Source organism: Eurypyga helias, unplaced genomic scaffold (genome assembly GCF_000690775.1).
Source record: "Eurypyga helias isolate BGI_N326 unplaced genomic scaffold, ASM69077v1 scaffold37763, whole genome shotgun sequence".
Classification (NCBI taxonomy): domain Eukaryota; kingdom Metazoa; phylum Chordata; class Aves; order Eurypygiformes; family Eurypygidae; genus Eurypyga; species Eurypyga helias.
In genome coordinates this window covers 332-22,513 of record NW_010242472.1, presented here as the reverse complement: position 1 = coordinate 22,513, position 22,182 = coordinate 332, and the positions used below count along the sequence as shown (strand labels likewise).

The window sequence follows — 22,182 nt, the reverse complement described above, 5'->3', positions numbered from 1 at the left end:
GCTATGTTGTCTTTGAACAGGAATAGAGATACTTTCAGACAGTTGATATTAATATTCAGCAACTTATTGCAACAGGATCCACTTTGGAAAGTGCGACGCAGTCAGAAGTTGGATATGTCGGCTAGGCTGGAATTACAGTCTGCCCTTGATGCAGAAATTCGTGCCAAACAACTAGTTCAAGAAGAGCTACGAAAAGTTAAAGATGCAAACATATCTTTTGAAAGGTAATAAGGGCTTTGGTTCTGTTTGGGGTTTTCACTGCTCTAAACTGCTGGTTAAAGCAGTAACTTTCTTACAATGGCCCTTTGGCAGGGATATTGGACTTTGCCAGAAAGATCCCATTCCACAGACTACACTTTTCTTACATAGTCAAATAAGAACTGTAAAAATTTCTTCAAGTAAACATCTAATTGCTGTGAATAGCTTGGTATTAAGATACAGATCTCCAACACCTGAAGGGGAAAAAAATCGTAAGAGCAAATTCAATACCTTTTCTTAGTTTAACTGGAGAGTAGATATATTCTTGGGAAATAAAAGCCAAACTACTATTAGAATAATTTTGTTTGGCAGATATCTGCAATGATAGGAGTCTCAAGTACAGTTTTCACTGTCTAATCCCTGAATACTGGCCTGTTCAGGGAAAAAATAAATCTAATCAGCTTTAAAAAAAATTCTAAAAACACCACTACCTTTTCTTAGTTTAACTGGAGAGTAGATATATTCTTGGGAAATAAAAGCCAAACTACTATTAGAATAATTTTGTTTGGCAGATATCTGCAATGATAGGAGTCTCAAGTACAGTTTTCACTGTCTAATCCCTGAATACTGGCCTGTTCAGGGAAAAAATAAATCTAATCAGCTTTAAAAAAAATTCTAAAAACACCACCACTCCTCAAAAAAAAAAAAAAAAAGGAATTTTCCAAAACACAGATACAGGACCAGAAAAGAACACCCCATTCCTGCCATTGAGATACTGCATTTTGATCATATTGTGTTGCTTTAGTAAATTAAAGGAATCGGAAGCGAAAAATAGAGAACTGTTGGAAGAGATGGAAAGTTTGAAGAAAAAACTGGAAGATAAATACAGAACAGATTCAGGTAATTAAAGTTACTGTGTTTTAACAGAGTTCTAACACCACCTGCCATGTTGCCTTTTAGCTAAGCCTGTTCTGCTTTGGGTTGTAGGTCTCAAACTTCCAGACTTTCAAGATTCCATTTTTGAATATTTCAACACCTCTCCTCTTGCACGTGATCTGACTTTCAGAGTGAGTGACTCCATAAAATAACTATTAAAATGTGATAGCTGAATTATGTTTTTATTACACAAGAGTAATGCTTGGGTACTATATGGCACATTTGGATCTGGCATATTAGCCAAATCAGTGTGACACAGAATTGGATGTCCAGGAGATGTCAGATTGCTTGGCATTTTGCAGGGAAGCTGGGACCTCTGGGAAATATTCCCAGAAGTTCACATTAATTATTTCCCATTCTAGCTTCTTTGTTTAGGTTGATCTCAAATGTTTGGCTGAACAATATATATTCAGGGTCCTTTTGGAAAGGCTGGCACACCCTGTTGCAAGTAAGGGATTAAATGCTTTGCAGTTGAAAGATGCAAGGAAGAGTATTCACACAGTTCAAGGAGTGTTTGAACAGATATGTAAAATTGTTGGCTCTGGATCTTAATGGAGTGGTTAGAGCAGAAGGAACTGGGAAGAGAATCAGAGGACCCACAGATGTTGGTATAATGTTTATCGTGACACACCCTCTGATCCTTAGAAAACTAATCATACAAATCACAGCTCTAAGTGGGCGTTTCAATTAAAAAGGTTTGTGCGTTCCCCGAGGAAGCAGCTGTTAAATGCAACATTGAATCACATTTCCTTACTTCATGAACTCTTGATCCGTGAAGATTTTCTGGGATGTTTTTTTGCAAAACACAGACAGTTTAGAATAAAACCAAGAGCTGGAACTGGAAAGACTAATCTGTTATATTTATGGAGCTGAGTTAAAGGGGCTTAGGTTAAAACCTCACAAGTCTGGTTAGATTTTATATCTTACATGTGTACTCTCTGTATTTTATTTTTTTCAAATTGTCACTGTGGCCAATAAGAAATACTTGGTGTATGTGCTGTTCCCAGTCACAAAATGTCCACGCTGGCTTTCTTGCTGAAGCAGCAAGATGTGCTGTATGGATGAGGTGGAGGGGAGAGAGAGAAACGTGACGTATGCTATTATCTCAATAATAATTTCTGTCTACTGACCGTGATATTTTACAACATTGCTTTAAAAAGTACCAGATATACTTAAAACAGTAACATATAGAACATCAAGACCATAACTAATCAAGATTCCATTCTACAGATCCTGCAACAAATACATAGTCACTGTGAAATTGCAGGTGTCATTTTCTGATGAATTACATTAAATTGCTGATACTGTACTTCCATTATCAATTTTTTTTTCACATGTACTTATAAAGATGGTCCATGTTATCTGCTCTGGATTAATTTAGTTGCAATAAGTGTCATTTGGCCATATAAAACATTTTATTTAGCTAGCCTACTAATATTCTATCTGAAGTTTTCCTGTGGGTGATAAGTGATCATTTTTATCCCTCATATCCCTTACTACAAAGGATTCTGTTTCTTCTTCGTCTACATCTTCTCTGCTAGCCTTTTGGGAAGAAGTAAGTTTTTGCTAGTAGTTTTGTCTCCGTATTTTGTTGTGACCTGTCATAGTAAAAATGGCCTTCTAAAACTAGATATTTTGCTTCCTTAACTTCTCTGGAACATAATCCACTAAATAGAGCTAGTTTAGTTTTCTTTTAATACCTCTTTACAGGCTTACAGTTTTATATTTTGACTATCTACATGGCTAAAGCTGAATCACACTTTTAAATAGTTCATATTACATAATGGTACAATTTGATCTTAAATGGCCCAGCCCTACCAATCAGTTCGTAACGAAAAATAACAAGTTTATTTAGTGAGCTAACTGAACTCGAGCCATCTTCCTGTCTAAACTGGCTGGGAAGTGGGTGATTCATTAGTTGTTGCCTTGAGTGCTAATTACATCACTGATGTGAGGTATAATCTGATGTTTGTTAATCATGATTTTCACGATGTACTCACAGTACAGGAAGATAGTATCGTACCTCCACACCCAGCTGCTTTAGCTCTGGAATTGTAGCATACTTCCCCCTTGTGCTGGCAATTAGTAGTTGCTAATATAAGTGTGAAATTAATGGAAGGTTTGTGGTAGATGCTATTTCTAAATTTTAGTGAAATACAGGACAGTGTGATTAAGTAGACACGATTCTTTTAATGACAGAGGACAACCATTTTTAAAAAACTTTTTAAGAGATTGTGTAGTACTACCTGAGTTATTCTCGTGGCAGAATTGCTGGCTGCTGTGTGCTAGAAAAATCCTAGTGTAGTAAGCTACCATGAGCAATAAGCTATTTATGGTTGATTGCCAAGCTTCTCAAACATCCTTCCATACCTGCATGCAAGAGATTAGACACAACCTGGCTGGAAGAAGGCAGCTGTTGCAGCGTTTATGCTGCCTACTATGAGGTTTGAAATTTCTGTACTTCCAGGTTTAAAGCTTTTCCATCAGGTGGCAGGGTTTGTTTTGTGGAAAGATGTTATTTCTTTTTCAGAGTGGAAAGTTGTTAGATGTATGTGTATTGCGTACAGAAATCAGCATTGGTTTTTGTTTCCGTTTTGTTGATGCGAGAACACTTCGTCGGATCTGTGGTATCTAATCTAACATGTTTGCTGTCACTTTTGCAGACCAGTTCTATTAGTGAGCAGGAAACGCAGGGTCCCAAGTCAGAAGTTTCACCCTCTGCTTCAGTTGTAACTGCAGACCAACAACAAGAAGTAAGAGAGCCGTTATTTTACCCTCAAGAGTAATTCACTAGAAAGTCTCTGTCTTGTTCATGATAAATACGTACTGCAACATTCATTATGAAGAAGCAGGGTTGAATGTTGCTTATTTGCAGTGTGTCAGTGTTAATTGCACCTGCTTTGAAGACGGTTGCAAATGAAACCTTTTTGCTGGCTCTGTGTATGTTGATGTACCTCATTTTCATATGTTTTCTGTATTGCTGCTTGTTTGTTAGTGTGCAGGCTTTCCTGTGAGTGCTTTAAAACACAATCTGTTTCTATTAAATCAGAATGGCAATGTTTGTGATAATTAAATTTTTGATAATTTTCAAAAGAGAAAAAAAAATCAGAAAACAATAAGCTTTTCCACCCCGATCTTGAAACAAATTCTTGAAGCCTCATTTTGCTCAATTACAGTTTTTTGTGATTCAGGAACCAATTCGGCTTCAGAGGATGCCTGCTGCTCCTTCCCCCACCATTCAATCCATTTCTCTAGCTGTACCAAAGGTAGGGGGACTGTGCTAACCTTATTCTAAAGAACAAGGAAAAAAATACCATTTATAAATTAGCCCTCCCTGTCTGTTCTTGTCCTGTTTGGGTTTGTCGTGTGTGTGTGTTTGTTAGGTCTGTGTTTTTAATCAAATGTTTCCAAATGGAAGTGGATGGGGTTTGATCTGTCAGAAGGGATGACAAAAAAAAGTTTGGTTGTAGGTTTGGGTTTGAGTATCTTATGCAGTTGGAAATAAAACTGATCTTGGTGTCTTGCAGCACCTTTTACAATCTGCGCTTACTTAAACAAAGCCCAGGTTTCATAACGTACACTCTGACATGCTGGAGGGTGGTGAAGGGAGATGCTTGCGTTGCATAAGTGCACAGAGTGAAAAGTTACTTTTTTTTTTTATCCTGAACGTATCTTTCAGCCTAAAGCTCACCAGCTCAATATCAAGTCATTTACAAGCCCTACTCAGTGTAGTCATTGCACCTCTCTTATGGTGGGATTAGTTCGACAAGGTTATGCCTGTGACGGTGAGTCAGTTAAACTTTTTATGTTCTTAGCGAGTTCCTGAAAAAATCATCCCAAAACACTAATTTATTTTAAAGCAACCATTTCTTTGGGGAGGGAATGGGGTGGCTGCCACTGAATCTTTCTCCTTTCTTCTGCATCATTGTCAGACTTAAAGAATAATATAAGCCCTCATGATTCTCTTTCAAATTACTAATTAATTCTGGTCTGGTCTTCTGAATCTGAGTCTGTTTTGTGCTATCCTGATTATAAACCCTGTATTTTGGGAGAACCATTTGCTAGGTTTCTTGGCCTGTAGCCTGTCTTGCTCTCCATTAAGTTTACTTAAAATGCTTTCTCTGTTGCATATGTGACTATTGGATTCCATGTTGGAGTATATGGAGGTATTTTTATTTGAAAGTACCTCATCTGTACCTTGATTAGATACACGAACTCAGCAAGTAGTCCACAAATCTGTTGAAGACACTGCAGTATAAATAACCTCATTGTATTTCTGTGCCCAACTTAGTTCTGGCTAGTGACACCTTCTCCACTGACAACTTCAGTATCGTATTCAGATTGCCTCATCTGCCCTTCAGGGCTTTTTTCCTGGCAGATCTTCTAGTGGCAGTTCTTCCCCAGGAGCACTTATTGCTCTGCCAGCACTTGCCCTGGGGCTGCCTTTTGTCTCTTGTTGCTGACAGTTCTGAACTCTTGTTTTGCAAGTTTGAGAGGGTCTTTTTCCCTTAGTGTAGCTATCAACCTTGCTCTTACTTCTTCATGGTTTTTGATTAAGCTCTGCATCATTAGTTTTCCAGTTTGCTTCTTCGACTACAGATCTTGATAGCTACAGAAAAAACTAGAATCACATTGACATAAAAATAGAGATGACTCCAGTGGAACAAAACTTTGCCATATTCCATTCCCAATCACTTAATTTTCCCAAATCATCTTCTTTTTAATGCTGGAGAATATGGTAAATACAGCTGCAGTTGCAGAGGCCTGTGGAACTGGCTATATCCTGTGGATTTTCCCTATTCTGCATCCAGTGTGCCTTGATATGCACAGTCCCAAGTAATTATGATGCTTCCCCAAAGAGCTGGATTTATTATCACATCTTTGGGAGCACCAGCAGCACCTTGCATGCTGTTCGGTAACCCCTGTCCTCCTGGGAGCAGGCAGCAGCCCAAAGACTGAGCCAGGCAGCCTGCTCTTGGCTGCCCTCTCTCCTGGCTGGAAGACCCTGGTTTCTACTTCCTTATGCTTTCAAGTCTGTTGCCTGTATTTCGAGTCTATTTGCCTCCCGTGTTCAACTCATGGGAGGAAAAATGATTGCTTGATTACTTGACTTATTTCACTCCATTCTATGGTTTCGGTTAGTTTAGTTTTACTTTGGATCAAATTAAACACCTACTATATTTATTTTGTCTCCTACTACTGCCCCGTATTTTTTATTCCTCCTTTATTAATACTTTTTACTCTTCTGTGACTGGTTAGTTGCTGCTTAACACCAGTGAGGTTGACTAGCTTTTTTTCCTTCTGGAAAATGCTTTCATAAATCACCTTGAAATACGGACTCAGTTACTGCCCTTCATGGAAGTAGTAGGCTTAAAAGAGCAAATAAAAGCACGTTGGAGAGTTCCATGCAGTATCTAGGGGTGTTCACTCTTTCGCTTGGTGGGCTGTGGCAATATTTGACTGCCATTTTCAGTGGGGTTAGTTAATTTGCTGAGTGTAATGATAGGCTGTGCTAATCTCCTGTTACGATTGACTCATACATGCATTTCACTGTGGATTTTCTCTTTTGTACTTAGTGTGTTCATTTGCATGCCATGTTTCCTGCAAGGATAGTGCACCTCAGGTCTGCCCTATACCCCCTGAGCAAGCCAAAAGGCCTCTTGGAGTAGATGTGCAAAGAGGAATAGGAACCGCCTATAAAGGTTATGTCAAGGTAATAGTCTTTTGTTCTTGGGCAAGAGGAGAATGCTAAACTTCACTTACAACGACGCAGCTTGGAACCTCCAAGTATGTTTGAACAGATCTCCTAAATTGTGCTAAAGCCTAGGCTTTGTGTGCTGTGTAACTTATTTAACCTTCATTGCTTTAGATGTGGGAGAAAGAGTTGGTTTTACTACAAGAGCTAAAGGTTAGTAGATTAGTAGCTACAATGTTCATAAGTAGCTGGGGGGAGGGGGGACAGAGAGGGGAAAGCATGCTTTAAGGACGAATTTCTGTCATTGTTGATGTAAGCATAATATAAAAGGTAAACTGTCCCACCATTTTGGCATTTGTGGAATATACAAGCCCCTTTGTTTGTCCTAATACTACCTAATGTATTTATTAAACTGTAACAGGGAATTGTTGAACTTATGGGAGGAAAAATGATTGCTTGATTACTTGACATTTTTCACTCCGTTTTGAAGGGCAAGGAGAACGTGTTCTAATTCTGTTGATCTAAGAATAAGCTTTTCTAAATGTCCCTGCCTTCTGTGTCTACGACATGTGCTTACATTTAATAAGCAATCAGTTATTTATACGCAGGTCCCAAAGCCTACAGGAGTTAAGAAAGGGTGGCAGAGGGCTTATGCAGTTGTCTGTGACTGTAAACTGTTCTTATATGATGTGCCTGAAGGAAAATCCACCCAGCCTGGAGTTGTTGCAAGTCAAGTCTTGGATCTCAGGTTTGTATTATTATGACAGAGTAGAAATCCTCTGTATTTTTTCCCCGAACAGGAATATTTATTTATAGTACACAAGAAACTTCTGGATCATCAGAGCTCTGGTCTGAGAATACCTGTGTGTTCTGAACACGGACTGCAGCTAAGTTTAGGCTGAACGAATTAGCTCAACAAGAGTCACTGACACTACCATCACTGATATTTACAGTATTAGCATGCTTCTTCCTAGAATTCCATATGCACACATGGAAAAAAAATACTGTGTTTTTTCCCCTGTGCTTTGACCTCAGTAGTGAGTCACAGATCATCCCATAGCCAGTAATTTCAGAAACATTAGAGAAACTGAAGCTGTCTTCAGAAAAGCACCAAGTAATTTATAAGTGGCTCTGACCCTGCCTTCTCACAGGAGTCGTTTCTTCATGGTGAGCCATTTGAACCACTGAACGCTGCCTACAAAAGATCTGAGCCCTACCTTGATCAGAGTAACCAAGAAGCTTTTTTATTTCAGTTTATGGAAATATCAAGGAAGTGGTAATGCCTTTTTAATGTTACAGCACCTCCTGTCTCTGTTGAATATAAAGTTTGCTTTCACAAGCACCCTGATTTATATTCTTTTCCAGGCAGCAATACCATGGGGTTGCACCAGTACTGTTCTGTTCTCACCTTTATTCTCTGAGAGCCATCAGTGTCAGCTCTCTGACTTGCTGGCAGTGGGAGCAGAAGCGTGGCCGTATTGCAGATAGCAGCACATCCATCAGCACATTGCTTGAAGCAACTCAGCCAGATATTACACCAACTGTCCCATGCTTTATCTGCTTATTGTAGCTGCCTCTGAGTCTGTCTTCTGAGGGTTCTTAGATGTTGTAATAGACATTAACCTCTACAGCTATGAATTCTAACATGGGCAAGTTTCAGGCAGCAGGGTTGTCTTTACACTAAAATTGGCAATTATGGTGATTGACTTGGTCAAATTCCCTTTAAAAAGGCTTGTGTAGACAAGCCCTCTGGAGTGGAGCACTCTGAAATGCAAAAGTTGTTCTGATATCTGTTTATTTTACTGTAATAGAGAATAAAATCTAGCTGTTTTGAAAACCCTTATTGAATCCCACAAACTATAATTATGTTGCCAAGAGCTTTTTATGTGATTTTTCTTTTTTTCCAAAGGCCCCTCTCTTGCTACACATTGAGGTATGAATTATTCATTTCTAATGTGTCTGCTGGGCTGGAAAAGCAATATACTTGCTGCTAATTGTAGAATAGGTGTGGTCAGTAAACCAAAACTACACAAAGCCACCCCATTTAACTTCAGGTGGACGGAGGTCCACGTACTGAATGCTGTAGAAACGCACCTAAACCTGGGTGGTTAGAGCATAACAAAGCAGTGATGGCAATTGTGACCCCTGTGCGGTGTTAGGAGACTGCAGCCTGTTGAAACAGTTGTGGTATCAGTTAGCCTTTGCTGAGTAACGTTCGCGTGTGCTTGTGTGTGTGACGCTCTTGCTCTCTTTCTTACCAGAGATGAAGATTTTTGTGTGAGCTCTGTCCTAGCATCGGATGTAATACACGCAACTCGTAAAGACATCCCTTGTATATTCAGGGTATGGCTACCAATTTACTCTTAAAGAAAATACAAGTTAAATACCGGTGTTTTGTTTTGATAGGGCCATATGTTATCCGTATTTAATGTTTATTGAGTTATGCAGAAGTATAAGAATTTACAAGGGAGACTGAAGTTTTTAGAACAGTGTGATACTCCTAACTGAATTGTAAAGAACAAAGTTGTCCTCCTTTTGCTGCTTCCTCATATATAAAGTTTGGCTTTTTTTATTTTCTTGATTATAATTCAGTATATTTTTTGTCTCCTCTTCCACTGGTATTACCAGATCCTGATTTTTCTTTCTTACCTCTGGAGAACTTTTGCTTTATGAACTGATCCTGTAAAAGAGTAGGATGAAGCTAGGCTGTGCTCACTGATTCTAGTCTGCCATGTGTTGTCTTGTCTAAAAATATACTTTGGAAATTTCAGTTTCCTTAATTTCATATTTAAGTATAGTAGAAAAAATTTGAAGTAAGAGAAAATAATTTATATAGTTACTATATCCTTTTTGATGTATGTTCTTACCTGAATGCTTTATTTAGTTTTTAACAACAGGAATTTTATGTGAATTATATTTAATCTGGAAATTTTAAGACAGGGAGAAGAGTACATTAGTAACCACTGTATAATCCCTTGTATGCAACACACAGAAACTCACTGTTTTCAGCATCTCTGATCCTCAGTCATGTAAAATCAAATCTGTGGAACATGGAAACTAAAGAGCTGACAGTCACCTACAGCCCAATAATTTGGTCCTTCAGGGTTTTACTTAGGAAATGTCTTGGGTACTTGAATGCTCCTGTGGCTTTGCTTTTCTGCTTTTTTGTAGAAATACTTTCTGCAGTGGATTTTCATCCTTCAGTTTACTGCTACTCTTACCTTCATTTTCCTCTTCTTTCTAAGTGTATTTTTTGGTATTCCCATCTGCCTGCTTTCTTCTCAAATTAGCAAATGTGGAATACTATGGGAAAGGACTTATGAGGAGAGAAAATGAGCTAGGCAGAATGGCGGTTGATTTGTTGAAGGTGGCGACATCTATACAGCTGCCTTTAGCCTGCTTTACTTGCTGCTCTAACTTCTGCCTGCAGTTTTTAACTGAAAGGGTATCTAAGAAAAATACTTTTGTCAAATATCCCCATGTAAGACTGTTTGTGTGGATATACTTGACAAAATGTCTCCATGGTGTGATCAGATTGCCCCTACTGAAGAGATCTGATGAATTAACTCGGAGCCTGGTGTGTGACTGTCTTTACTTTAGATATCCTGTTGACAGGGGCCGGCGAAGATGCTGCCAAAGTCCACCTGTTTTTTCAGTTTTATGTCCTCCTTCAAAATAAAGACTTTCAAAAACTGGAAACCAGTAATATGTGATGCAAGAGTATTTTCTCAGTTTCATTTAAGTCTAGATTTGCATCTTGATGACATAATGACAGAGCGTGGCTTCTACACAGCAGTTAAAGCTGCTACTTTACATCATCCGTATAAAAATGTGGTCTTTCTTTCATACACGTTATTTCACGTAACACATGATGATGTTGATGTCCCACCAAAGACAGGTTTTCATGTCTTTTGGATCTTTGGTCAGCAGAACACAATACATGAATGCTGCCAGCACTAAAACGTTGCTATCTCTGACCCTCTTCCCCCATGAAATCAAGACAAGGAAGAACTTGTCTCAGACTCCAACATCCCTCCTTGGTAACCAGTTTTGAAAGCTGAATGTTAGGCTGACCTGGCATCCAGACACTGCAGTCTGAAGTGCTGCCATCAATACATTTTTAGTAATAGTGTTAAGAGTGTCTGTAGTGGAGTCCTTCCTCAGCAGCAGTTTGAGTTAAGAAGCCTTGACTTTCATAGCAAATACTGGATTTTTGTATGATGAGCAATGTGTAGGTGTATTATGACCAGGTTCTTCCGTTTTTTCTCCATTTGACTGCATGTAAGATGCCACCCACAAAAGGCTGAGGAGTAATACATAATGGTAATCAAGAGAGAAAACCACAGCTGAAGGCTGATTTGGTTTTGTTTTCAAATTTAGAAATATTGTTCATTATGCCTCCATCCATCTTTAAAATATTAATGCTTACGGTTTAGGACATGAGCAAAGCTTGATGCAGAGTAATAAGAGCTACAGGCAATTGCAAACTAGTCCGTTCTTTTCCTACTGCTCTTCGCTTTCATTTCACCCCTGAAGTTCTGTCTTTGACATCCCCTTGCTCCAAGTTTACTTTAAGGTTGGGGTTTTTTTCCCTTTAAGATGAATGTTATTCCTTAATTCCCTCTTTCTTGCCTAACCACATCATCCACCTTGGCGGTGATTTTTCTTACCGAGGCATACAGGCTAAAGGTGCAGCTTTGCACTTTAGCACCTTTTGGCACTTTTCTTCTGGTTAACTGGTTATTCTAAAAGTCTGTGGTGAGGGCTGATACTGGCTGAAGGCCTGTTTGTCTGTGACTGAAAGCATAGTTCCCATGATCTCCTAATTCCTACGATCTCTTCATACAGGACACAAAACTAACATTAAGAATTAGTAAGTGCATACTTTGGGCAACAGCAAGTTCCTGAATAGTTTTTCTATAGGATGGTTTACCTGAAAACTAAGAAAATCATGATTTTCTTTTAACTTGGGTAAGCGGGAGAATACTTCAATCTCAAAAGATTGTTTTCCTCCAGAGCGTTCAGTGCAGATATGATGTGCTCTTCCCCTGGACAGATATTTTTAAAATTAAGTAGCAAAATGGAAATTTCAAGCTGATCATAGCAGTGCCATTGGGTTTAGGTGTACCTGACTCGGGAAGTATGTGCCATTTTCAGTAATTAAAAGATTATTATAAAAGTTACTAAAAGATGGTCGGGGTGGGATCAGGACACATTATTGCATGCTACCAGAATTCCAATTTGGAGCAGGAAGGAGCCTTTTGCTGGCATACACTGATTATTGTAGGAAAGGAATGTAGAGTTCCTTGACCGTATTTTAGGATTCAAAATGATTAAGCAAGTATGAGTATTTTTAAACAAAACCACTGAGGCTTGTCTGTTTTTTTTCAAAGCACCCTGGCCATATTAGCTGTGTTGCATACCCCTCAGAAACATCATCCTGTTGTTATGAAAAGAAGTACTTTACCTCCACAGTTCTGTGAAGTATAAGATACTAACAAAAAGGGCTTTTATTACTCTAAGTAATTTTGCTTTCTCTGTCTGTTAAAAGGTGACAGCTTCCCTCTTAGGTTTGCCTTCAAAGTCTTGTTCTCTGCTGATCCTGACGGAAAATGAGAATGAGAAGAGGAAGTGGGTTGGAATCCTAGAAGGGTTGCAGTCTATCCTGCACAAAAACAGACTGAAAAACCAGGTTGTGCATATTCCACAAGAAGCCTATGACAGTACGCTGCCTCTCATTAAAGCGAGTTTAGCTGCTGCTATTGTAGGTAGGTTGGTTTTGGCTTTTGTTAGTGAGAATGAGTTGTTGGAGCTTTTAGACGAGCTTCTGTAATCAGAGCACTCACACCTTGAAATAAATTTCTCAGCTGGATTCCTTCATAGGAATTTAAAAATGGGGTAAAAATGATAGTCTTACATTGATATTCAAATTTCTTCATCCACCCAGAGTAAATAGTGCTGTTTAGTTGTTTAACAGGTGGTTTAACAATTCGGTGTATAGCATGCTTTTGACAGACTGCATGAACTGAAGCAAAATTGATTTGCTGTTGAAAACCCGTTTGTCCAGAAATTTTTCCAGCTGTTCAAAGCAAACAGACTGTTTTAAAAATAAGATTAAATATAGCTGAATTAATAGCCTTTTCTTTTTTTTTTTCCTTCCTGGTTTAGATCGAGATAGAATAGCAATTGGTTCAGAAGAAGGACTGTATGTGATAGAGGTAACCCGTGACGGTAAGTTAGCCCATAATGCGTGCAGTAATTCCGTACAGAATAACAAGCTCCATAACTTTTAGTGCTGTTATAATATAGGTTACACAGCAGCCCTTCATGTATAGGAAGTGTTAAGCACTCAGTTAATTGATGAGAAGGAAAAGTGAATGTGAGGTATAAGCACTAATTTGGTCATTATCGTTACATTCAGTTGACTGGCTGAAATTAAAGGGATGAGTTACTGGGCAGATTCTGACACATTCTCACCCTAACTGTGTTCCCACAGCGGGTAGCAAAATGCTTCAGCACACAGAGCACGTGCTGCACGCACACCAGCGGTTGATGCACAGTGAATTATCAGGCACTTATTAAATAGAACTTGAATTGAGTGAGAAAAACTTGACATGGGAGAACGGGCTTGCTCCAACCTGCACCACCAGGACTTAAACTGCCGTGAATCGGAAGTTTGACAGCCAGTGCAAGCAACAGAGAAAAGCAAAGAACAAGTCCAGTTTGCCATCTGCTTCCAAAATAAGATACTCTTATTTTGAACAAGCAAATGAACAAAAAAATGAAACAGCTTAAACTGAATTTATAGAAGTTGTTACGTATTTCTAAGAAGCAACGCAGATTTAAAGTACAGTGATCTACTATTTATCCTCTTCTAAGTTACCATAGGAAATATTAGTTATTTTTTTCTGCCTGACTTCAAACGCATCAAACATACCTTGTGAAATCCATGCCTTATTGTAACTCCTGAGGCACTCTAAATTTAGACAGCACTCTAAATCCATACTTTCTGTGGTATAAGAGCTTACAACCTTGGCTATCTGACAGGATTGTTTCTAACAAAACGCCTAATGCTTTCTTCTGTGTTTATAACTTCTGAGCTTATGTTCTTCTGATTCCTTTAACTCTCTGGAAGTGGAGGATTGAGGTCAGTGATGAGGGTTTGTAAAATTAAAAGATGCCTGCGTCCCATATCCAGTTGTGGAAAAATTACTGGGACACTCCTGCAGTATCCCTTTGACTGTTTTTAGTCATTGTCATTCAAATTTCAAAAAGGAAATTTCTTTAAACTTAGACTTGATGGAAGAATTTGAATTTCCTTTTTCAATGCAATTTAGTTTGTGGCTATTAGAAATTCAGATCACAGTCATGCTGAAAGTAACGTTTCAGTGTAACATAAAGCAGGGAGCACAGGCTTTTAAGGACTGACTTTACTTTCAAAATCCTATTAAGTCAGGGATGTGGTTTTGCCCCAAAACCCAAAATGCTATTGCTTCCTCTGGCTTAGAACAAGCCATTGCCCAGTTCCAAGAGAAATTGCTTTATACGTGGAGCCAGTAGATACTTGGAATTCTTTTCAGCAGTAATAAATGCCATTCATTTGAGTAAACTTCCAGCGATCACCATTCTCTGAGTACTTAGATATAAACATAACTGTAGATGCAAGTAATTCCAGAGATTCCAGTACAGCTTCTTGCAGAAAAGCAAATTATACATTTAATTTGAAATGTCATTTCATAAAGGAACGATTATCGGCATCGCTGTGTCATATGTAAATGTGAAAATGAATTATCAATTTTGGTTTTAAGAGGTGTTTTGCAGGAGTTTTTTCTGTGGCCGGTTCCTGCGTGTTAATAGCATTTTTATAAATCAGAATCTCTTTTTCATTTTATGGCACTTGTAATTTTCAGTGTTAATTAACTACCAGCTGCTTATATCAAAGGTCTTTGGTCTGAATATCACTTAGTTCTTGACAAATAAACTGTAAGCTGGAGTTGAAGCTAGGAGGGGAAAAAAAAATCCTCTTTGTAGCAAAGTTCCAACAGCTGGTTATTTCATACATTTCTTCAGACCTACCATCTATTTGTGCAAGTGGGGGAACGCCACAAAAGCACTTGGCTTTGTGATTTAAACAGCCTAAGTCTTGTTACAAAGCTTACCGAATTTGGTAGTTTTTTTAGGTTATTCAACTGTTGCTGAAAAAAATGCATGTAATTTCCACTTAGTATTTCTGGGGTTTAGTTATCATTCACAAATATTTTGATGCATTCAGCAAATGGAAAAATGCAAGTGATGTGTCAATAAAATTGGCTTATTTTGGGTATTATGTTTCCGAGGTTGGAATTGCTTAGTCTCTTCTATTTGTACCCCATGAAATACTCACTGCTTTCATGAAGGTGCCTGTATACCCGCAATCCCAGAAGCAGAAGACATTGTACCTAACCCCCTGAGCTGCCTCTAACCCAATTTTAAAAAACCCTTCAAAGAGTGAAACTCCCCAACTTCCATGGGTAGCCTAACTAGTCCTTACTGTGAGAAGGCTTTTCCTGGTGCCCGTCCTAAACCTCTTTTCTTACAGCCTATCCCATTTCTTCTCATCCTCTCCCCACCACACACAGAATTTTTGCCTTTCCGTACAGGTGTTTTGACACCCACTTACTGTACTGCTTTTGTATTTGGCTATTTGCCAACAGTACTGCACTTCGTATCATCAGTTTACAGCCCTAAATACTTTATATTTCTTCTCTTTATGTTCTGCTGATTTGGTCTTCCTCTACAATTTACTGGAGATGCTGATACTTCCCTGAAGGTGGGACCCATTTCAGAAGTGTATAGATAGTACGAATACTATTGTATACAAATCTTTTATCTATTTATCCCAGATGTTAAGCAGCCTTTTCCCGCCAAGTGTTGCGGAGATTTCGTATCAGTCGAGTGAGTTACGGGACTGCTTTGTTTCACTGTTGTGAGAATTCCTAACGGGGCACCAAACGTGTAATAAGTGCTCTTTCTTACCTGGTACATGCCTGCGTTTAGATTCGTTTTCAGATGTCGCTATGCAACACTGCCATGCCTGCAGGCCTGAGGGGTGTCTCGTTTAACTTACAGCACCTCTTGTTTCCTTTGCAGTTATAGTCCGAGCTGCCGACTGCAAGAAGGTGTACCAGATAGAGCTTGCTCCCAAAGAGAAAATTATCATCCTCATCTGCGGTCGGAACCATCACGTTCACCTTTACCCCTGGGCCTCTCTGGATGGGTCGGAAGGAAACTTTGACATTAAGCTCGCAGAAACGAAAGGCTGCCAATTGATTACAACTGGAACACTAAAGAAGAGTTCTTCTACTTGTTTGTTTGTGGCTGTCAAACGACAGGTTTTTTGTTACGAAATCCACAGAACTAAACCTTTCCACAAAAAGTTCAGTGAAATTCAGGCTCCAGGAACTGTACAGTGGATGACAGTGTTCAAGGACAAGCTCTGTGTTGGCTACCAGTCTGGGTTCTCTCTGTTGACCATCCAGGGAGATGGACAGTCTATAAACCTGGTAAATCCTAATGACCCCTCGCTTATCTTCCTCTCACAGCAGTCTTTTGATGCCCTTTGTGCTGTGGAGCTCAGTAATGAGGAATACCTGCTTTGCTTCAGCCATATGGGAGTATACGTCGATTCGCAAGGTCGAAGGTCACGCATGCAGGAACTAATGTGGCCTGCAACTCCTGTTGCCTGTAGTATGTATATGTTTTTCTGTTGCCATATCCCTGTTGCTGCTTTACTTGTCTAAAAATAATCGGCATTGTATTCTATTTTGCTTCGGTTTGTCTTTGAATACCTACGATTTAAGTTTCGATGAGTTAACAGGATACATAGTTCTTCCTGATGGTAGTTTTGGACTTGACGATGTCCTGAGCCGAGATCCCGGGTGCTGGAAGAAAAGAAGTTCTGTCTTGTTACAGGACACAGAAGAACAAATAGTGGAAGGCAACGTAATTTTTACGAAGCGTAGTCCTGGCTGCAGGGCAGTGCAGGATGACTGGTCTGAAATTCCGTAAAGATGTTTGCTCCCCTAGAGAGCGTCCAGTTGCCTGTAGGATGTCTTCTGTGTCCTGTACTCAAAGTACATCAGAAAGTGGAAGATAAAATGTAACTGTGACTCTTAAGGGTTCATAAAGATAACAAAATAAGAGGTAAAAATACTGCTTGTGGCAGAACTGGTTGCACCACTTCTCCTGTTGGTTTTATTTTTAGGGGGACAATTTCCAAAAATAATATAGGCAGGCGGAGGGTAAGTTTTTAGCTGGTCTGGTCATTTTAGGATTGTCAGGTAGTTAGGACAGAAACACATTTTTCAGTATTCAGTAGTCAGAGGCAGTTCGTGATCTCAAATAGCAATTCAAGTGTTTTGAACGATTGAAGGCAAGAAATAGCTTTCTGTTTAAGTAGTATACCGAGCAGTTAGGTGCTCATTGGTTTGATCAGGCCAGGCCCTAACAGCAGTTTGTTTAACTTTGATTGTCTTGAACTGAAATTGTTTGCTTGCTTTACTCTGACCTAGTTCTGTACAGAAGGCTGAAGCAAAGGCCCAAGAAAACAACACAGTTGCTAATTTACTTTAAAATGCCATTAGCTAAAGCTAGTATTTCCTTTTCCTTTATCAGCTTTACCCATTTTTTTGCATTTCAGCGACCTAGACATGGTAGTTGATTGTTTTGTCTGTTATTATTAGAAGCTGTTCTTACTGTACACTATTCTGTAGCCGTCCTGGATGTTCAATTCTGAGTGGCGTTGGCCTAGGGCTGTTTTTGTAGAAAGAGCAACTTTGTCCGCTGCCAAAGGAAACTGGATTACTTCCCTTTCCATTAGCCTGCTCCTCCCTCCTCAGTCCTGGTGTCTGTCACTGGTGGCGGTGGCTTTTTTTAACCGTCCCATCAGATCATCCAAGTGGAAATAGTTCTCCCCCCGTTGCAGTTTCTGCTGTGGTAATGGACCATGTTGGAGGGAGGCTTTAGGATACGATGGAGACTGTCTCCAGGGCATTCAGTCCCCTGACGCTAGGAGGGGCGGAGGTCTGCGTGAGGACAGTCCGCTCTCTTAGCTCGGGTGGCCTGTCTGGGTTGTGGTTGAACCGGCCCAATGTGCTGGCTCTGCGTAGGCTTTGTGGGGCTCCTCAGGTTGAGGACAGCACAGCGCAAAGGCCGGGAATAAGCAGGCCTCGATGCTGTAGCATGGGAAGGCCCAGTGCAGGCACTGATATGTCCTGCTGGGAACCAGTTAAGATCTGATCAGGCTCAGTCAGCTCTGACTGGTAGACGCTGGTCTTGGCTACCAGCTGGCCAGGCAGAGGCAGTGGGTGGTTGATGCTCGGTGGTCTCCATTGATGTGGACATCCAAGCCCACCGTGACTCCGTATAATAAATACTTGACCATAAATCACTTCCAGGACGCATTTTTATGATAGCTTTCTGTGCACGAGTTTAAAAAATAGCACCACAACCTTATTTCAGTTCTTCTGAGATGATTCTGTGATGTGGTTAGTGTCCTACTGGGTTATTTTCCTTTTGCTTATTGAAGCAGCTCTTTTCTCTATTAAATCACATAAATTTCTAGTAACTGCTCTTTACATCAGGGCACTCTTTACATGAGCAGAAGCATGTTGATATGAAGCTCTAGGGATCTTTGCTTTTTGTTTGACCTAAAATAAACTTGTATGCTGATACCTTTTATGCTGTTGAAAAAAAGTAAGTTGAAAAGATAAAATGATTTGTGAGCTTTAAGCATTGTGACATTTTTTTCTGTTAACCTGATGAAAGCAACCCATACATGAATATCTAAAGCGAGATAATTGTTAGCAAAAGAGGAAGGAAATTGAGAACAGATCCGCATCATGACTCCATGACCCACCTCACAGATGGTGGCCCCTCTTTTTTTCCCCTGCACACAGCAGATGTATAGTTAGTTTATTGCTTCCGAAATGAAGTCATCTGCATCTGTGGAAAAGCTAGCTGCTCGGTTCCTAGCAAGTAGCAAATCTGTATGCATCCGAAAACTTCAGATGCCATTTTGGGGTTTCATAAAAATCATAATTTGAAGTTTAAAAATACCGAAAGGGTCAAATTGGAATCTTGCCATGATGCTGGCAGTTGTCGTTAGCGACTCTCTTACCACAAAAATATCTCCTGGAAAGTGGGGCTGGGGAGGCGTTTTAAAACGTGTCTCGCGCATAGTGGAAAACTTGTAGCTATTGAAATTTGCTCAAATGTAAGTCAGTTCCAGACCACTGAAACCACATTAGGCTTTTCTGTTTGTTTTTAATCTATGCAGGTTGCAATTCTTCATACGTAACCGTGTATAGCGAGTATGGTGTTGATGTATTTGATGTTAACACTATGGAATGGGTCCAGACTATCGGACTGCGAAGGGTAGGTCATTTTCTTTGAATATAGAACTTAATTAATTCCAAATGAGATGTTTCTTCTCAGCGTATGCTAGGTTGGAGTTAATTCTCTGCCTCCTTCCTCAAAACAGATCAGACCGTTAAACATGGATGGCACGCTGAATCTCCTTAACTGCGAGCCACCGAGACTAATCTATTTCAAGAACAAGTTTGCAGGTGAGTACTGAACAAGAGGAGAAATGGGGCAACGATCCCAAGCTAACCGGGTAATTTTAAGCAATGTTAACCTCTGCATGAGAGGAAACTGGCATCGGATGCGTCTGGGTCGACGCGTACCGCTGTATGTGAAATTGCATTGTGATGTTGCAGCAGGAGCAGTCCTCAGTGTACCAGAAACATCTGACAACAGCAAGAAGCAGATGCTTCGAACCAGGAGCAAAAGAAGATTTGTATTCAAGGTTCCCGAGGAAGAGCGATTACAACAGAGGCGGTAAGGATTTAATCGTGGTGTGTGGCTCACTGTGCGTGATGACGTGCAGAGACAGAGGATGCCGATAGTAAAAATCACTCTATTCTTTTAGGGAAATGCTGAGAGACCCTGAGCTAAGGTCAAAGATGATTTCGAACCCAACGAATTTCAACCACGTGGCTCATATGGGACCAGGAGATGGAATGCAGGTTCTCATGGACCTCCCACTGGTAAAATACATTTAAAAGGGAGGGAGATATACGTGTGTTTGTTCTTGCTCAGAAAAGCTGTGATGACGAGCTGTATGGGGCTCAAGTATTATCTCTGTACCAAATTGTTCTTTTAATCACTTTGGGAGAGGTGAAGTGCAATGCTTCTAAATCCTTTGCAAGGAAATGCTGTTAGCTGACTCATGAATGAGGCTCTGAAAGAAATAGACACGCTGCCAGGAGCTTGTTTAGTAGTTTTGCAAATAATCAGTCTCTCCTCCTTCCTTTTTCTTGTTTGTCTTCTTAAAATAACAGAATGAATTTCCTTCCCCCTCATCCTCTCAACATTCCGCTCCGATACCGCCTCCAGCAGGCTTTGAGCACATCTACCACATGAGCCCTCTCTCTGCTGAAATCTGTCTCCAGAGTGACCATTCCTCACTGCAAGGCTCCCCTCTGCTTTCTTCCTCTTCCTCCTCTCCCTCCTGCTTCCCTAGCAAGGGTAGGAGTAGCTACAGACTGTTAGGAACTGGAGTGGTGTGCTTATGGCACTGCGCCAATTCCAGAGCCAAAACAAGGTGGGGGGGAAACTAACGCTGTGGAGGTAACTACAACGCGTGGAAGTTGCAGTGCGTTATAGCATTATTTTTATTTTCTATTTAACAAATACAGCATTTTGCGAGCTATTTTAGTGGTAAATCCATGAGAGGAAGGGGCAAAGGTTCGCTTTTCTGTTCTGTACCCTCCGTTTTCTCGCTGCTAGTCAGGCTTTCTGTTGCCCTTCTCAGCTAGCCCAGATGAGGGTAACACATTTGTGCTTTCAGCAGTAGGAGGAAGGAAAGCGGAGCTGTTGGTGCAGTCCCTGCCCCTTCAGAGAGGGTTTGCTGGCTGACAGGTTCCAGTGGCTGCTGTGGGGCTTAGTTCTTTCTCTGTCTTTCTCAGGGTTTGTCTCTGTTACTGAAAATATGTGGATGTGGTCAAGTAAGTTCAGAGTTTTTCTACCAACACTGGGTTGTAATAGCTTCAAAAGCACAGTAAAGATTTCATGAGTAACAACTCCTAGGTGGATAGCTTTTGTTGCTGGCTAACAAGGTGTTTCATTTCAACTGTAGAGCGTCCTACCTGCTGCACAGGATGAAAAACCATGTCCGTCTACAGCTAACCTCTCACGGCAGCAGCAGCAGCAGCAGAGAAACAAAACCTATATTTCATGGCCCTCATCAAGTAAGGCTGGAAGCAAGCTTGTCAGTTCTGAGATGTAATTTATGTCTTCAACAAGAGGGGTAAACCTACCTTTTTTCCTGCTTTCTCTGCAGGTGGCAGTGATGTGGGAGGAGCCGTGCCTTCCCGAAGTATGTCCGATCCCGACCAGGAGTTTGACAAAGAGGTAAAGTACCCTTCACTGAACAGAGACTGACAGTACCTGTTGCCGTAGGTTGTTTCCTTTTTCCAGTATATTAAATTTCTGAGGAAACACTTCATAAAGACCATGTTCTTCATGGAGATCTTTTCCTTCCGCAGATGTTTTCTCCAGCCTGTAATAGATGATTGCAAGTTACAACGCCAGCACAAAAGCAAAGCTGTGAAAAGACCTTTTTAGGGTGATATTTTAAGAAGTGTTCTGTCTTGGGTTAAGCTTTGTAGACAAGGGAAATTTGACTAATTGATGAAATGTCCTCAAAGCTCCTAAAAATGTTCTCTGGGCTATTAGCGTAGAATAGGAAAGTAATACAACTAGTTAAGTAATTTTCTGTTCTGCCTTAAGGAAGACTTTTTGTCATGTAACACGAGAAGGAATCGTATTTTAAAATGAAACTGCTTTTAGCAAGAGTAAAAGTGTGTGCCAGTAGTCAGCACACTGACATTGCCCTGGCTGTACAAAACTGGTGTCCCTGAATCTAAGGAGAGATGATGTATGGGTTTTGTTTCCTTGATTTATCGTGGGTGTAGTTTCTTCCCAGCTTTGCTCGAGCACTGCCTGTGCAAGGAAAGTGTTAGGAATTATCATTGGGAGGCACAATCCTAGATCAAGATCTTTGCATCTTTTTAGCACTTCTTGGTGCCCAACTACAGGCCCAGGTGATGTTCTGGATTTCAAAGGGTGTTTTCCTGAAGCCAGACCTGTGCTGGCTGCCATCGCACACCCCAAGTCAAAGCATTTGACCAGAGTTCTGACCACAGCCGTGCTGTGACTGCCTTTGGCACCTTGAGTAAGCCACTAAAAGCACGTGAAAATGGGCATCTCTGAACCAAAGAGAAACTACTTTTGAAACTCTCTTGATGTTC

At 40.2% G+C, this 22,182-nt stretch overlaps 1 protein-coding gene across 1 annotated transcript in view; it reads left to right on the top strand.

Annotated features, from left to right (window-relative positions):
- Positions 1 to 21,283, top strand: part of CDC42BPB (CDC42 binding protein kinase beta (DMPK-like)) — a gene marked incomplete at both ends in the record, with an annotated part of 48,213 nt that extends 26,930 nt beyond the window's left edge. Inside the window, 18 exons of the mRNA XM_010149093.1 lie at positions 76 to 224; positions 1,004 to 1,098; positions 1,186 to 1,265; positions 3,798 to 3,887; positions 4,326 to 4,400; positions 4,814 to 4,919; positions 6,711 to 6,847; positions 7,438 to 7,577; positions 9,091 to 9,172; positions 12,381 to 12,597; positions 12,998 to 13,060; positions 15,959 to 16,555; positions 19,146 to 19,243; positions 19,350 to 19,434; positions 19,588 to 19,708; positions 19,800 to 19,917; positions 21,009 to 21,120; positions 21,213 to 21,283. Coding sequence (XP_010147395.1) covers positions 76 to 224; positions 1,004 to 1,098; positions 1,186 to 1,265; positions 3,798 to 3,887; positions 4,326 to 4,400; positions 4,814 to 4,919; positions 6,711 to 6,847; positions 7,438 to 7,577; positions 9,091 to 9,172; positions 12,381 to 12,597; positions 12,998 to 13,060; positions 15,959 to 16,555; positions 19,146 to 19,243; positions 19,350 to 19,434; positions 19,588 to 19,708; positions 19,800 to 19,917; positions 21,009 to 21,120; positions 21,213 to 21,283 — 2,436 coding nt within the window. The remainder of the gene's footprint in view (positions 1 to 75; positions 225 to 1,003; positions 1,099 to 1,185; positions 1,266 to 3,797; positions 3,888 to 4,325; positions 4,401 to 4,813; positions 4,920 to 6,710; positions 6,848 to 7,437; positions 7,578 to 9,090; positions 9,173 to 12,380; positions 12,598 to 12,997; positions 13,061 to 15,958; positions 16,556 to 19,145; positions 19,244 to 19,349; positions 19,435 to 19,587; positions 19,709 to 19,799; positions 19,918 to 21,008; positions 21,121 to 21,212) is intronic.
- Between the last annotated feature and the right edge of the window lie 899 nt (positions 21,284 to 22,182).